Genomic DNA, 17,664 nt, shown 5'->3' with positions numbered 1-17,664 from the left:
ATACAAATACGTCAAGAGCTGCCCAGAAAGAAAACATCATCTTATAGAGCAACTTTCAGGTCCAAAGGCTCTTGGTGCCACTGTCAGTTCAGAGTTAGTAGCCCTAATTTGAAATACAGAATCTGAGAGTCAGAGGATAAAGTCTAAGTGACCTCTAATTTTCTGTGCCTTCAGTCCTGGGTTCACCATCTGGGACATCCAAGACAGCTAAAAGGGCAGTGATGTACCTTACTCTCCTTGGAGCTACTTTTGTGCCTTTTGTAGCCAGGAGGACTGCTGGAGTCAAACTTTGCTTGCCACCTATGATGGAAAAGGACACTGGTAACTGGTGGACTGCTCCAAAAGGCTGCTGTTTATCAGCCATAAGGAAACAATCACACAGGGAAACTCCAGACTCCCTGTTTGGAAGACCAGGGACCAGGAGAAACCGAGGGATTTATCCACACAAGTGAGATACACTCCCATGGGTAGAGTGCTGAATTTCTGACATGGGGAATACTTCTGTGCTTGCAAACACTTCATCACATTACCTCTTCTGCAGAGCCCACTGCTGGAATCCTTGTTTTAATTCTTCAACAGATGCTTCCTAATATGGACTAATACAGGTTGCATTACATCTGTCTATTTTTAGGGCACATGGTTTGTTGGCCGTAACAGCTGCTATTTCAGGCCAAATCAAACCTGCAGAGGGAAACACAGCTAAGGGACGATGATGAAGGATGAGGAAATGCAACGTAGCAGTAACATGTGGTGAGGATTTATAGCTGCTGGGGGAAAGCGGTCGCTGCATTTGATACCTGCGTACCAGCACTTACTTAAATCATTACCAGCTTTGGCCAATTGGTAAAACAGGTTGAGAAGCAACTAGAGAGAGAAGCAGCACGTTGTTAATTTGTGCATTCAAATGCTGACCTTCCTGGCTTTTCTCTATGCACTTCATATCAGCATGAAATGAAAACCAGTTCATTTAAACTGACAAAAAGATTTAAAGCAAACCCACACTTCAGAGTAATTTACAAGGTCTGTATCATAAACATGAAATAACAGCCTTCCCTCCACAGACAAGCTGCTCTCTCTCATGCTCCTGGACTGTATCTCATATCAAATCTCTCCTATGTAAGGAGACTTTGATACATCACTGGAGACCTTTGGAAAAGTTATAGCAGAACTTACTTTTCCCAAAGAAAGGGAATGTTTTATGACATGGTTAGAGGAGATCCCTATGCCTTCATAACATGGTTTGTTGTGTCTTTAATACTGGTATCTTCTCTCACCAAAAAAAAAAATTAAGTACTTTCTCCTCCATAGACTTTGATGGCACAGGAAACTTGTGACCAGATCTCAGCAAATGAATTAAACTACTCTTGTTCCATTTATTGCAGCTGAGTGTGGTGTGCAAAGAGCTTCATCAGACACATGACAAGGTTACAGAGACAGTGCAATGAAAGAAGCCCTATGTCAGGTGTTTTCCATCCCCATGCTCAGCTAAAGGGGGTTAATAAAGGAGACAGCACAGCTCCCCCCTGGTGCCCACTTCTCTGCCATGAGCTCTTCCTGTGGGGTCACAGACTGGTGGAAATCACAAACTTCCAAATCACAGATTAGCCCTGCAGGGACCTTGTCCCCACAAACAGATTGGAGAAGTCTACTCACAGAGGTCTAAAGCAAACCTGAGGGCACTGCAAAAGAGCATTAAAAGAGATCTCTTCCCACTTGGCTCATCTGTACAGAAATTCTGACTTACACCTATAAAAGCTCCAAACAAAACTCCCTATGACTCCACCCTCTCTCCAGAAAGACCACTGGTCCAGGAACTTTGACAAGAAAGTTGTCAGACTTGTTCATTAGAATCAGGACTGGGTGAGATAGCTGCACCCCAGATGCAGCCTAGTGTCTAAAGATGGGACCTGAAGTGTTTCACATCACTGGTGTGAAGCTATTTCCCATGCTCCTCATGACACTATGCTTCAGAGCAAGTGAAACCCAACCTTTCCTTCCTTCCCCCTCACAGCATATGCACCTGGAAACCTTTTAATAGGTTTTCTGTTTGCCTCACAGGAGCTCATGTTCATGCCTGAGCAGAAATGTGCATTGTGACTCGAACTCTCTCTCTGCTGGATGACAGGTGATAAAAATAATACTACACACATATCATATGACTAACAATAGCACCTGGCCCATGGTGATGGGATCTGTCCTTTGCTGCTGGAGCACTTCAGAATTTAAACAAAGGAATTAAAGCATCAGCCCTGAATCCACAGACCTGGGACTTCTTTTAACCCATTAGTAGGCACTTTCAGATTCACATCTCCAAGATTCAGTCATGCAAGATGCAAAGTACTTTCCCATTCCTGACTACTGCCAGATTAATCCTCTTATGTAGATTATTCCAGGAGAAATTTAGCTCCCACAAAATTATTCTTAGAGCTGCAGGAGAACTTTAAGTGCTGTAGGACACGTTACACCACTTAGACTGAAGGAGTTGGTTCAGAGATTTTAACAACCACTTACAAACCAGAGTGCCAGCATTACTTAGCCCCAAGGAACTGTTCAGCTCAGTTTTCCTCCCTCATAGCTGGGGTCTGCAAGGAAAGGATCACACTTGTGGGTGGAACACAAGAGGAGAGCTGTGTCTTCTCAGTCGTGTCAACACGTGGCACTTCATGATTAGGTTCATTTAGGTTTCTTAAAATGCTTTCCTACAAACACTCAGACAAGTCATTACACACCACCAGGCACTTTTTCAACAACCATCTAGGTTCATCTATCACAGGACTGCTGCTGCCTGTAGAAATTGGCCACTGAGCAGTTCAGCCCTGTTTCAATTCTTATGATACCATCAATAACTACCATTAAAAATTCAGCATCTGATGCTTTGTGTTTTCTTTGAATCCCAAACAGCCCCAGATCATGCCAGGTACTGCTGAATTACAAAATGTTGAGAGGAAAATCTCTTTAGAGGGGATTCTTCTCTGCTCATAAAACACAAGAACAGCAAAGGCCTGGGAAAAGCCCCAGCATGGCAGCTCTGGGCTCCAAAAACACTCGTTCTCTTTTGTGTTTACACAGATTTGCATTTGTCTGTCTATACTGTTCTACAAGATGTGCATCTAAAATATTTAGCATGCAAATATTTCCCATCTACTTACAGCCCCCATCCTCTCCTGCCAAGCTGTAGCCTGTATGAGCCAAATTACAAGCCAGTGAAAAACAGCTGCTAGCACAAATCTGAGCAGTCCATCACTCTGCCAGTGTTGGTGAGTAGCATAGTAAAGAGACCTCTTCCCAGGAGGAACTCTGCAAGCATGCCCCCAGATCATAATTTCCAAACAATTTCATTAGGAATGCACCTTTTGTGTGGCAGAGAGGATTACTTTTTTTGTTTCTAAGCTCCTTGTGCACAAAAGTTAATCCATCCCAGACAGGAGTCAATTGGGTCGTTAATGTGCTAAGCCTATTAACGGCCATGACTTACATTTCTTCCCCACAATAATGGAAAGCATTCAGGAGTCTGCCTTTAAGTGGCAAAGCCCATGAGCAATTTCGTTCTGTCATGAGAGGGCTACTTGAAGTGGTGTCTGTTGGCAGGAGCAAGCAGCACTCCCTGCTGCACAGCGGCTGGGTGCCCTGCTCCCTTTTGAGCACAGCCAGCCTGCAGTCATCGGAAACAATCAGCACCCAAAGGATACAGATTCTGCTCCCAGCTGCTTTGCTGCGTGATCCCTTGGCAAGGCAGGGAATCTCAAAATCCTAGACTTTCTACACCTGCCTACTGGGCAAGCAATTACAATTGTCCTGGTCCCATGCAAGTCAGAAAAGACCATGCTCTCCCCAAATGCAGTCCTAGCTTTTCCTCTGAACTAGCATCAGGAAGGAAAAGATGCAGTCACAGAACAAGACCCACAGTCTTAAATGAAGTCTTCATCAGACTATCAACCTCCCTCTTGCCTTGGAACCCAGATACACACTCAGCCCACGTGGCCTGGCCACCACCTTTGCATGAGATGAGCCAGAGTGTGCAGGGGTCTGCAGGAGTGCTCTCAGCCCAGCAAATATGAAGAACTTCAGTGACTTTGTTTGCAGTAGGGAATTCCTCAGACTGGCTGTGGATTAGGAACTTAACAGATATGTAATTAATCTTATTGACACGCAGTGTTAAGTGCAATCACATCATGTCAGATCATGGGTCCCCCTAGCCCATGCTAGGAGGTCCCCCATGCTCAAGACCTGATTGTCAGTCACACCTGGGCCAACCTGAGGAGGATAAAGTGTACAGGAGAATCATAGCAACCATGGGGTCTATTCACACTCCCTTTTGGACAAAGCACAGAAGAGCAGCATGTAGTGGGTGCCCAGATGCCTTCAGGACACAGTGGATGCTACTGGAAACACTTTTCTTCAGTGCCCACTTTTAGTGTTTTACAGTTCTGGAGCCTTGGTACTCACTCATCTCTTTCTATTTATGATCCCATCCAATCACCCAGTGTCACCCCAATTTCCTTTCCTCTAGTCCCTCTTTTCAGGGAGGAAGTTTTTGTTCTGCACCCTGACCTTAGACCAAGCATCAAAAGGCTGAGGCAGATTTCCTGGACTGATGTGGGTTCAGTTCAGCCTTCAAGTAATGGCTGTCTTATTTCACAGGGTGAGAAGTTTGTAATGCATTTTCTATGAACACAGTGCTGCAGCACCTACACTACTCGAGTAGGAAACCAGAGCAGTGGTGAATTCTGATGTTTCCTCTGAAGGAGGCATAGGGGATCTGTAACTCTAACCAGAGCCAAGATTTCATATTCACAGAATCAAAAAAAAAAGAAAAAAGATTGGCTTATTCTGGACCCACAAGAATGCTAAACCCACTGAACTACTAAGAGCTCAACACTAGAGAAATGTCCTGGCTACAGGATTTACCAACAAGCAGTGCCAGCTCGGAGGTAGCCTCATGAGAAAACACAGGGCACATCTGCTGGTACACAGGCTTGTTACATACAAAAACCAAGAGACAGAGACAAACTTGAAGTCCATGGCTGCCTACTTCAGTCAATTCCTTCAGACCTCTGCTTCAACAGCTGGTCCCAGTAAGGAAGTCTCATGTGCCTCCTGCTACCGCCACGTCCCTTTGTGTCAAACAACAGCACTTGCTCCTGACTAGTCAACTATTTGCATTTTTAGTTAGTCTTACTCTTGTACCCTTTGAACCTGCTAGTCCTGCTTTCCATTCTGTCCCTTTGGTAACCCAGCAGAAGAGCACAGACACCTTGACCTGCCTCCACGTAGTATGCAGTCCATCCAGCAGCAGACAGAAGGTAGAACAGCGGTGGGGTCTGGGGCAGGAGGAGAATAAAAAGAACAGAACACAGAGAACACAGAATACAGAGACACACTGAAACCTAAGGAAGGGAGATTGCAGAGAGTTCAACAGCAATACCCTCCCAGACAGATTTACAGAAAGAATAAAATTCAATTGCTCTGCAGAAGCCAAAACTAGGCCAGTTTAAAGTAGCTGATAAGCTGACTGTTTGGCTTCAACAGTGGGAGATGACAGGATGTGATCAGTGAAGAGCCAGCCACTTTCTCTTGAAAAACTGTAGGAAATAAAAATATCAACAGCTGGTTTATTATTAACACCAAACAGAAAACCCCTCCAGCTACAAGAACAGGGTGCAATACAGCTGCAAAAATAGAGTAAAGCTACTGGCCTTCTGTGGTGCCTTGATCAGAGGAAGGTGAAAGACAGGAGAAAAACAATGGCAGGAGATCATCACTACAGAACTGGGTCTCCTTACCATCAGTCTCCTGCTCCAATAGGGACTCCAGGGTTAAAATCAGATCTAGGACCATTGATTGCTTTGTTGGGGTTTGGTTTTGATTTTAGAAAATGACTTTCACACTGGGTGACAGCTGAAGAGTGACCACTGGGAACACACAACCGGCACCTCACACACCCACGGAGACCCACAGGATTTAAGCCCAGGACCCCAACACTGGCAAGATGTGCGAGTGTGAGACTGGAAGCTGAACCCAGAGCCTTAGAGAATGTCTACTATTAACTGCCAGACACAATTAGCATCTAAAGCACTGCTGTTTCTCAAGAAGCTGCATCACCTCCCAACCCTTGTCCTACTACAGAGACACTGCTGAAATAATACACCTCACACTGCTACACTATTTAAGCAAAGGACTAGAAATTGCTTCAGAGGTTGTTGTATGGTCCAGAATACCTTCATACACACAAGGCACATCTGCATTTCAGCTGCTACTCTATCCACAGCCAGTGTAACAGCGTGGCAGAAAAGCTCAAGCACTCCACCACCTAATTTGCACAGGTCCCTGCTGTCACACTGGTAGCTCTTTCAATATCCAGTGTAGAGTTAGCTAAGGGAGAGCTCTGCCAGTTGCTACCACATTTTGGACTCCCAGACCTCAAGCCTGTGTTCACAGACATCCAAGGAAAGCCAAATATATTAACACTGACTGGAGCGCTGCCTGATGAGGAAAGGATGAGAGCCCTGTGGCTTTTTAGTCTGGAGACTAGAAGGCTGAGAGGGGATTTAATAAATGTCTATCAATATCTGAGGGCTGGGGGTCAGGAAGGAAGGGACAGGGACAGCCTTTGCTCACTTGTGCTCTGTGACAGGACAAGGAACAATGGATGGAAACTACAGCACAGGAGGTTCCACCTCAGCAAGAGGAAGAATTTCTTGACTGTAAGAGTCACAGAGCCCAGGAGCAGGCTGCCCAGGGAGGTTGTGGAGTCTCCTTCTCTGGAGCCTTTCCAGCCCTGTCTGGATGTGTTCCTGTGTGACCTGTGCTGGATTCTATGGTCCTGCTCTGGCAGGGGCTTGGACTTGAACTCCAGAGGTGCCTTCCAACCCCTAACATGCTGTGAGCCTGTGAACAGTTTATTTGCAGTCTCTACAAACTCATTCCCTCCAACTCAAGGCAAGAGGGGAAAAAAAAAAAAGTGTATCTCACCAAACCTTAAAGCAAACAGTTTAGAAGTTTTCACTCAAAGAAACAAAAAGCCACATAGCATGATAGCTACAGCTTCAGTTTGATGAGTCAAATACCAGAGAGAAGGCAAACCCAAGTTCCTACTGAAAAAGGTTACCTTGGTGAACTACTTATGACAGTTTCAAATGCACATGAACAGATACAAAAGCAGTTTACAAACAGGAAGGCTGCCCAGTAGACCTGAGATACTCTGTTATGGCTTGTGTGCTCTGCTAGACAGGAGTAAAAGTGATGACATGTGAGAAGCTGAAAAGGAAAGTAGATTGTTTTACAAGTGAAATGGTGCATCTCTTCCCCTCTCCAGGTATCTTCTCATCCTGTTCTGAGCTGGATCCCTGCAGCTGGATTCCACAGATAATGCACAGATTAAATGATATGAAAATGTCTGAAGTGACACTTTCCAAACTCTGAGATGCAAGGCCTTCTATCCATGCCACAGCCTACATCCCAACAGTATTTGTGCTGCCGCAGCAGGCCTCATTAACACATGCCGGTGTTCACCACTCCAGCTGCCTGAGCACTTGACTTACAAAACACAGACCCGTGGGCAGAAGAGCAGTTAACACACAAGTGCACACACGTGCCTGTTCTCTGGAGCCACTGGAAGCTCACCTGCCACAACCTTGCAGCGCTCATCAGGAAGGTGTGAGGTCACGGGCTGGCTCGACGCGGCGGCTCGCCGGCGCCGGATGAAGTGTTCTGTCCCGCTGAAGGAGGTCTCTGATGCGTTCACTGGCTGGATGAGCATGTGCTGGGATCCCACTTGGATATAGCCAACCTGCCCACAAAACAGAACAAAACCCCATCAGCATGGGATCCCAAGCTTGCCTCGCTGCAATTGGTTCCCCATGGGGAAATACAAGTGCTTGGGATCATGCTCACTGCGCAACGCAGACTGATGGGCTTCTGCTTCACGGGTTTGGTTTATAGATCACTGAGACTCTTTTAGAAACCTTGCACACTGTACATGTACATAGGAAACGTGGGGGGTGGGTCCTGTCAACACCTCTCTGTTCCCTTCCTCTTCTCCCTACAGCTAGAGCACACTCTGGCTGGAGGCATAAAGACATATGAGATGCTCAGCTCACGTGAGGACAAATAAATCCCATTGCCAGGAATCCTTTCATAATCACCTTTCAGTTGCCAGCTAGCATTACTAACGGCATTTACTGTCTCAGCAGAGCCAAGGGTGAGACTGCCTGCAAACAGGAGACCACAACTCCTGCAGTATGTACAGCAGTCTTGCAGACAGCACCAAGTGATGCTGCAGATGACCTGCAGAGCCACAGACATCTTTTTGTGTGGGTACTAAATGCCTCCTCTTGACTACAATAGGGGCCACACTGTAAGCACTGCTCTCCCCGTAAGCCATAGGTGGGGTTTCAGAGGTCAAGCCATGAACAGGCTGTTCCTATTTACAAGATTTAACAGTAACACAAGGAAGGCAAGACTCTGACAATGGAGCAGACTCCACAGGCTACAGGATGGAGCACTAAACCTCTGCCTTCCTTGTACCAAGTCCAGACCTTGCACCAGGGCTGGCCAGAACACCTTTGGAAGGCAACTTCTGCCCCAAGAGAGCCCTCCTCTGCTTACAGCCCAGAGTCTTCAAGGGTTTTTTTATGCCTCTTCCACTTCTTTTCTGGAATGAAGAGAGTGAAAGCAAAGATAGCACCTTAAAACTTAACCAACCCCCCAGGTTTACTAATCAACACAGAGGTTCTAACACATTGGAGAAAGTGAATGTGTACAACAAGGGTTTCTTACTTTGAATTGTACTAATGCAAGGATTATTTGTACTGTAATTAAAAGTCTTAGAGTGTGGCTCCTTGCCATATACAGCCCTGAAAGCCCTCCTCAGGTTTGATCCACCTACTTCTGCTAACGACAGAAGGCCTCATCTGGCCTGCCAGGAGGCATCTGCTTGTTTATGGCACACTTAGAAGGTAAGGGAGCTTACTGGGGGGGTCCTGCTAGGTTGCAAGCCTGTAACACCCATCTTGTACATAAAAAGAGAGACTGGACCTTTTTTTTGCACCCCCCACCCTGTGTTCTGTGCCAGCCAGGCACCCATCCAAACAAATGCTCTGCACGTACATGCAAATGCTGTCTGCTCAACAGCTGACTGCACTAACATGATTTACAATACACATTACACACATGCTGTATGTTGTACATTTCCACACCTCCCTGCCAAATCCACTCCTCACGTACACCCAGGAAATCCCTTTGGCCTCGCACTTCCACCAGGAGGAATTCTGCTAGCAGGAAGGAGAGCTCTCCTCTTTTGACAGCCATGCTAACTGGCCAACAGTCAGAGGAATCTGGGGTCTCTCAGAAAGGATCACCGAGCTTGGAAGTGCACTTGTGAAAAACCTAAAATAGCAATAATAAAATATTTACCAGGGCTGCAAAGCACAGCAGGAACGACTCGAGGCCAGAGACATCCCCTTTGGGGTCTTTCAAAAGAGACTTTGTCCTTGGGGGCAAGGTCACTGATTAACTACAAAATGCCTTGACACCTCCCAGAAGGGCTCCTCCTTACCAGGAAAAGCAGACATTATTTCCTGGCCCTACAGAATGCATGCCAGTTTATGGGGCCCACTCTGCCCTGGCGTCTCCTAAAGGGCTTCTTCAGTTAAGTTACAAGCTGGGCATTGTCACAGTTGTTTCAGAGACAATAAAAGCTCTGGTGAGCTCTAGTGACTTACTCTTCCAGCCTCCTTTATCATGTTCTCCAATATCTCCCCTCCCTGTTCCAATCTTCCAGCTGGGAGGTAGCCCCAGCCCCCTTTTTTAATATGGGTTTTAATTATTTAGAAGGGTTGTAAATCTGGTGCCATGGTACTAAAAGCCACACCAGAGCTCCTGAAAGACTGCCAACCATTTCTCTTGGTGCCAAAAATATGTAAGAAGTCAGTTTCATCACCACCCCACATTATCCCAACTTTCTGGCATCAAGTGTGAAAGTAATTTAAACCACTGGAAAGGACTTATGTTTCACATTTGCTTTGGAACTGTGAGACCTATGGAGGGAGAGCCATGCATCCTCACCCTGGAATAGGTTAAGAAGCAATCTCAAGTTTAATCTGACAAGCCATCTACAGTTTCAAGCAGGAAGGATTTGCAGGACAGGGCCTGTAAACTATTCCTATAGGGAGCTGAAATTATCCCTCAACTTGCCAGCCGGGTTCTAGAGGGCCCTCAAATCTGTTGGCCCAGATGAAATCTTTTGGAGGTGGTAACTTGAATACTTTGGTCCTTGTTTTGCTTCTTCTGTAAGAAATGCATTCCCCAAATTGCTTCCCTCAAATCCTCCAACTACCAGATACTGCACTCTGCTAATCTCTGCATGAGATCTCAGACACCAGCACTAGACAAACACCCTGCACTTCTCCTCTCCAGTCTGTGAAGTGCAGGGACTGCAGAAAGATGGATTTTGAAGATAAAGAAGTAAAACAGAAGACCACATAACTGTCAGAGCTGTTTTCCCCACACCTCTGGAAATCATTCCAATTAAGTAAAACGTTTTGGAGCTGCCAGTTCACATTTGCCTGGGGAGATCCATATCAAAAGCTGGGATACTCCCTCTCATCCTTCTTTCCCCGTGCCAGACCCCAGCATTGTTTTGTGTCTGGGAGAGCTGCGGCTGCCCAGCCCCACCATCCCAAAGCACCTGAGAGACAGGAGTCATCAGGAGCCCCAAAATTCAGAGGTGTGTGAAAATGCAGCTTCAGCTGCATTATGAATCTAACCTGGACTTTACAGTTAGCCTGACAGCACCACAGAGCTGACAGGATGGTAGAGCTCAGCCAGCAGGAAAGGCTGGAATGATTTCAGCCTCAAAAAGCAGGCAACCAAATTGACAAGCTGATTAAAATAAATGCTCACCCACACTTCCCACTGCAGCCCCACTCACCACTGGGCTTAGCAGTGGCTATGGCTTTCCCATTAGGGATATTTCATATCCTTGATTTGGAAGTCAGCTCAACATTGCTCACCAGCAGAGAGGGCCCCGTTCTGCAGACCACCAAACTCTTCTCACATGCTCTTTACCCAGAGTTTTATACATCCATTGGTCACCTAAGCAATCTGCTCTCTCTCTAACCTACCCTTCTACTACCAGCACTTCACTCTTCTACCCATTTTGCTTGCCACTGGAGCTGTTCTCAGGCTAAATGACAGCAGGGAAAGGGGGAAGGCCCTCACACTGTACCACTCCAGTAACAACAGGACTGCTAGTGCTGGCACTGCAGCAGCATTTGTGACCACATCATCCTGCTTCACTGCCTTCACTCTTCTGCCTCTGTCCCCTGGTAGTGCTGGTGGAGCTACAGCAGCTCGAAGGCTAACTCAGGACTGGAATTCAGATCATCAATGTTCTCTGCACATGGTTCTGGACCTTCCCACACGTTAATTCTCTCCAACTGTTACACTGTTTTTCCAGCTCTTGTTATTTTCACAACATCTTTGAAGGAGATCTGTGAAATGCTGAATCTTTAACATATTTTTCTTTTGCTCCTAAGTGTTCATTAGTTACATACACATGGACAGGCTGAAAAGAGAATAGTTTTAAACATCTGACAAATTCTATCCCCTTCCCAATTTCTCAACTGTTACATTGTAAATCTTAGTTTAACCATTTCCTCAAAGTTAAAAGGAAGTTGCTATTTAAAGTGAAGAACAAAAGCCAACAGTCTCATAAGCTTCATGTGGATTTCAGCCTTGTCCCCATTAGCTGTGCTCCAGCTTTAAGTTAGTTATTATTTACACGTGCAATTCAAGCAATTTTAAAACAAGCCTTTTAAATTAGGCCTTGCTCCAGTGTCATTTCAATGAGGCACCTCAGGGCTCTGAGCAGCCTGACCTAGATGAAGATGACCCTGCTCATTGCAGGGTGGTTGGACTATACGACCTTTAAAGGCCCCTTCCAACCCAAACCATTCTATGATTTCAGGATCATACTCAGTTTTGAGAGCAGATCACACCCAGGAACACCTGACTGCACCTCTGCTCCAGCCTGCCCCAGCCTAAACAAGCAAACCACAATGTGCTCTCCTTTCATCCACTGTGGAAAGGGAAAGAAAATCCCAGCACACAGAAACCCAGCGTGGTAGTTTTAAGTGGTTTAACTTTTCAGCTCCTGGACCTGCTATGGATAAATGCCAGACAGCTCCTGTTCCAGACAAGAGAATTCAGTGGAGCTGAAGGTTTCCTCAGGGGAAACCTCACTTTATAATCCCAGCATGCCTGCACTGCCCTGCTTCCCCTAGCAACAGAGGCTCCTGCAGTCACCTGAAGGGCAGCACTGCCCTGTTACACAGAGAAAACAGTCACTACCAGTGGGCAGGGACTGAGCTCACCCAGCTGCAGACATCATCACCAGGCATCATCTCTCTCCAGTCACTGAAGAAAGGCAAACACCTCCAAAGTGACAATTCACCGATTTAAAGTACCTGCAAAACAGGACAAGCAGGGTGCCCATCTTTCTCTCCTGCTCTCCACTTGATCACCAGAGTCAGGCTTAAAACCAAAAGATTGTGGCCTCTCCTGTATTCCTCGTTTTCCCAGGTAGATTTACCTCTAGGAGTTGAGTTACTGCTCCTTCCCTGGTGGCTGCATTCCAGCCTACTTAGTTGTTTGGCCTGACTGACCTGCCACTGGATCTCAAAACACACTGAGACATCCAGTCAGTGAGTGGTCACCTACACCCCCCTGGAAATCAGCGGGACTTCAGAGATGCTAGAAGAAGCTGCACATCCAAGCGCTGTCCTTATTTGCCAAAGCCTGTCTACATCTACACCCTCACAGAGTCTGTGAAGAAACAGGACCAGGTGAAGGGGACACACCAGAATGAAGAGGCACCATTCAGAAATATTTCAACAAGCTGGAAGATTCATCCACCAGGAGTTGCCTGAGGCTTAGCAAAGATAAATGTACAATAAACTTGCATGAAAAGAAGCCATCTTCTCCTCTGTGTATGAGACTACCTTGCAAAATGGTTAAGGTTTCCTAACTTCCAGTATGCATTTCTTAAGGTGAAGCTTCAATCACTCTGTTTCCATCCTATGAAGAGAAAATCACTCTTCTCCTTCCAGGAGCCCTTGTGATGCGCATCATCCACTCCCACCCATCTGGTATGCACAAGGAAGTCTCACTGAATTCCAAGGAGACAAAAATGTGGTGTGAAAGCCCAAACAGAAGAGAGCCACAACCTCTTATCTCAGCTGAGAAGGACGACCCACTCTAACTAGACAGGACAAAGAGCAATCCTGACCCTAAAATCAGACTCCTGATTTCAAAATGGCAGAGAAGTTCCCTAGAGTGGAACCTCTGCCTCTAAATGCACCCCAGCAGTCCTCAGCTTTCAAACACAGCTCCTGAACACACAAGAGCTTTCAAGTTCATTTAGAAGTCAAAACCTGATGCTCATTTCAGCACGAATTCAGACCCTCAAAACACTGTAACTGTTTCCAAAAACTAGCTACAAGAAGTATGGAGAACCCATACCAGTTGTAAGTTACTGCAGGGCAGCCCAGCACTTCAGCAGGTGAAAGTGACCCTGGCACCAAACCAAACAAAATACAGTTAAAGAGAAATGAAAAAATCAGTGCATCCAACAAAGTCCTTGGGACTCACATACTGCAGATATGTGTATCCCAGGCAGCTCATTCTGCAGCATACAACCAGGGAAGAAATCTTCCCAAGGGGCACAGGACCCTGCCTCTCTCTCTTATCTTGGGTCTGGCAAGGCTGATAAACTGTGGTAGGACACAGGAAAAGCACTGTTGCAATCAGAGCACAAACGCGTGGTGCTGAAAGGGCATCCTCTGCTGTGCTCTCCAGGCTGTGATAAAAAGCTCTGCAGAAGGTAACACTGCTCTGCCAAACTTTGCTAGAGAGGGTGAGAGCAAGAGCCAACATCTGTGAGCTTGCACCTGAAAGCAAGAGATGAGCAGCTCTGAGATGTGTCAAGCACACTGGCTGGAACCAGACCTAATGCATGTTATCTAGGAACTGACCTCAGAAGCAGAGATCTCGGTCAGCTACTCAATTCAAGGTAACACTGTGGCCTCACAAAATGGAACTTCCCTCAAAAAAGAGGCAAGTTCCTGTACTGCTTACTGTCTTCTGGTGTTGGTCAGAGCTGCAGAACTATGCTCCTGCCTGTGTCTCCCCAGCAGCAGGAAAGGACAGTTCAGTCTTACAGTGTGGGCAAAATCCAAATGTTTACACATCTGCATTCCCTGGACAGGAAAAAGCCCTGCCAAGTGGAAGGCAGCAGTGCCTTTCAGGAACACAGTACCTCACTATGCTGCAGCTGCCAGGTTCTAAGAGCGACAGGAGTCGCTCACATGCAGTACTTTCACCTGTGCAGATGAGCCCTTACGTACATCGATCCTAAACGTGCCATGGCTAGCAGTGTGGCCACCCTTCTCATCACAGCTGCAAGCTGTAGCAGGAGACTACAACAGCCCACAGCAGCAGCATCTGTCACTAGAGTTTAAAAAACAGAACACAATCTTCAGATGCCACACTGGGAATCCGATATCATTACCAGGAAGCGCTGGCTCCATCTGCTTGTAGCTCAGTGTTCACATCACTGCGTTGGGGATTTAGTTTTCATTAGAACTCCACTTGCCCTGATCATTTCATATGGCTTCTGGTGTGATTTATGGCATAGCTGAAGAGTACAATTACAACAAAGCCCGAGCCAGCTGGAGATGAGGATTACTACCTACTCTTCTCAGTTTTGCGGCATGGGATGCCCTGGTCATGCAGCTCCAGCCCAGCAAGCACTCCCACACCAGTTTTCAGGAAACCTCCCCCTGCAGCAACTAGCACTGCCAGGAGACAAATGCCAGAAGAAACAGGCAGCAAGGTTTCCCCTACCAAGGCCTTTCTTCTAGCCTGCAGCTCTTGTCCACTTGTGAAGCTGTGGTGCTGACCAAGGCAAGTCCTTACTCTTGCTGCTGCAAACAAGGCTTAAGGGAGCAATGTAAAAATTCAAAACCCCCTGAAGTGAGTCTTGGTATTTTAAGTTGCCAGGCTGGAAAGCAAAAAAATTGGGCTCTAGAGTCACCATATCTCAGTTGTATTCATGGCAGATTCAAGACTTACTAGATAATTGGAAGCAAACCCTTAATTCCTCTGATCTTAGGGCTTACCACATCTTACCACTAAATGGCTTGGCTTTCACTGAGGCATGCTGATTTAGCATGGTCACTGCAAAAGGCTCTGCAAACACTGAAAGCAGACTAAAATCTGCTATCTTTCATGCTTAAGAATAGACTTAAGAAGCCAAAAGCTCCATTCAGTTCAAATAAGGTGATGTGAATCTACCTGGTGGTATAGATCAATTTAAGGAAAGCATTTCAAAGGTTAATGCTCTGAACATTTTGAGCCATGTTCAAAAGCTAAATTGAATCTCAAGTTTAGGTTCCCCCTAAAGACAGCAGAGTGGGTTTTTTGTGTTCTGGAGCATTCAGTTCATGATAAATCTTGACTCACTCGGGTATCATGTGCCTGCTTTTCACCCATTCCTAGTGGTGATCTAAATGAAGAGTCAATGAATGGATTCCTCTAGAAAGGAATATCCCAACATACAGAACCACAGCTCTCTCAGTACCTCTGCCCACACTACTCCCAGAACCAGATCCACAGGCAAAGGCAAGCAGAACTTCACCAACACTGCCACTTTGGGCTTTGGTCCCCAAGAGCAGCTTTGTCATCACTTTTTGACCCCAAGATCATCCAAGTCATATCAATTTCGTGGTTGCTTAGAATTCCACCAGATGCTGCAGCATCATGGCTTGTGTTTGCAGAGTAATGGCCAAACACCAACCAGGCTTCTTTCTTCTCCAGCTTTTCTGCTGGGAACATCGCCAATGGTTTTCACTCCCCCTCCTCCATCCTCTGATCTAGGGGAGTTAATACTGTGCTACAGCAACATTCCTCTTTTTAAAGAGGCTCCTTTGCTGCCTGCTGGTGCTTTTCAACTCTGCTGGAGCAGGTAGTTTTGGAAGCCCAGCATTCCGTGAACAGGATTAACAGAACGTGCCTGGTGACAGAAAGGTAGAGCTGCTGGGGATTTAAAGCTTGAACCAGAGATATCAGTTTAAAACTTTGAGGAGGCCTCGGCGGCATACAGCTCAACTCACAGTGCCACTCGGAACACTCAGCATCTCCGAGACCCTTCCTGGTAGGTTGGTTGGGCTTTTTAAACCTGAGGCACAGCGCCCTCATACGGCCCAACGATGAAGACCCAAGCGCGGAGCACACCAAGTGCTTCTTACTGCAAAGCTGAAGGCTAAATCTCCACCACTGTGCATAGAAGTTAAACACACATCCTGGGATCATGGGCTGGAAGTCTACTTGACTCCCTGGAGACTTTCTGAAGTTACTTTCAAGTTACCAACAATAATCACGAACTGACCAGCATTAAGTATCTGAGTTCTCACCACCCAGAAACAGAAAGGGTGTCCCCCACAAGATCACCTCTTGTATCAGGATGCTCTGTGGAACCACCTGAAAATGCTATAACTGAAGGCAGAGAAATCCTGACTCGTGATGGGGGAAAAACATCCCCAAGTGGGATGGCTCCTCCAACCACGCCAAGGTACAAGGTGTCCTACACTACAGCTCCCATGAAACACTCTCACACCCCAACACCAACTGCACAAGGCCAGAGGAAAAGGCTGGCTGAAGAGCTGAGGAGCCTGCTGTTCCAAGAGGAGGCACCTGGGCAGGCAGGTGACTCAATTCCCACCCACTGGGACCCAGCATTCAGACAGATGGCTGGAGTAGAGTGACAAGATTGTCTTCCATCAGCCAGGATGCTCCTCTAAAGCATCTGCAGGCCCTGCCGCCCACTCTTGAGGCCTCTCAGACATGGCTGAAACTGGGGCAGCTCCCAGAACAGACAGAAAACCCCTCCTGGGACATGGGAGACTGGCCCGAAGGGGCAAGGAAAAAGGCAGGACAGGGGGGCTGGAGGTGCACAGCGCTGAGATCAGGTGAGAACCCGGCCCGTGTGCCCCCTCCCACCTCGACGGGGCTGGGAACAGGGCGGGGGGAGGGTAGCCCCCGAGAATGGGGGTGGCGGGAGCTGGGGAGGATCTCGCCGCAGCCCCGGGAGGACGGTCGGGGAGGCGGGGCGCGGCGGCAGTACCAGCCCGGCGCAGGTGCTGAGGGAGGCGAAGGAGTCGCTGTGGTTCAGCACGTGTCCCGTGTAGAAGCAGAGCCGCTCCTCCGGGGGTCGCCGGGGGCTGGGCGCCCACCGCTCCTCCCCGCTCCGCTGCTCCACCACGAAGCCCTGGGCGAGGAAACGCAGGTCGCGGCGGAGGTGCAAGTAGAGCTCGGCACCGGCGGCAGGCAGGCGGAGCAGCAGGGCCTCCGCCGCCGCTCGCTGCCGCGGCAGCGCCCGCCGGCGCCGTGGGCCGCCGCGATCCCCTCGCACGGCGGCCGGCAGCAGGTGGATCTTCTCCAGCGCCACTCGCTCCGGGATCACCACTTCCAGCTCCGCTCCGCCAGCTGCGGGCGAGAAAGAGAGAGGCTCAGGCACTCGCTCCCCCGGCGGCTGGTCCCGCGGCCCGACGGGGCGGCCGGGGGCTTAGTGCCTCGCGGGCCCTGCCACCACCACCCCCTTCCTCG

The 17,664-nt window shown here is 47.7% G+C and overlaps 1 protein-coding gene across 4 annotated transcripts in view; it reads right to left on the bottom strand.

Annotated features, from left to right (window-relative positions):
- The window catches only part of ADAMTS17 (ADAM metallopeptidase with thrombospondin type 1 motif 17), a 187,410-nt gene that overhangs the window by 154,050 nt on the left and 15,696 nt on the right, over positions 1-17,664 (bottom strand). For 2 of the 4 annotated variants that reach the window (XM_068143312.1, XM_068143313.1), the window contains exons 3-4: positions 17,183-17,544; positions 7,624-7,789 (exon numbers count right to left, since the gene is read on the bottom strand). In XM_068143312.1, the coding sequence (XP_067999413.1) occupies positions 7,624-7,789; positions 17,183-17,544 (528 nt within the window). The remainder of the gene's footprint in view (positions 1-7,623; positions 7,790-17,182; positions 17,545-17,664) is intronic. The other 2 variants (XM_068143316.1, XM_068143314.1) reach the window with 1 other exon arrangement.

The sequence above is a fragment of the Melanerpes formicivorus genome, unplaced genomic scaffold (genome assembly GCF_026170545.1).
Source record: "Melanerpes formicivorus ecotype bairdi unplaced genomic scaffold, bMelFor1.0.p_v2 SCAF_10, whole genome shotgun sequence".
Classification (NCBI taxonomy): domain Eukaryota; kingdom Metazoa; phylum Chordata; class Aves; order Piciformes; family Picidae; genus Melanerpes; species Melanerpes formicivorus.
This window is presented reverse-complemented; position numbering and strand designations above follow the sequence as displayed.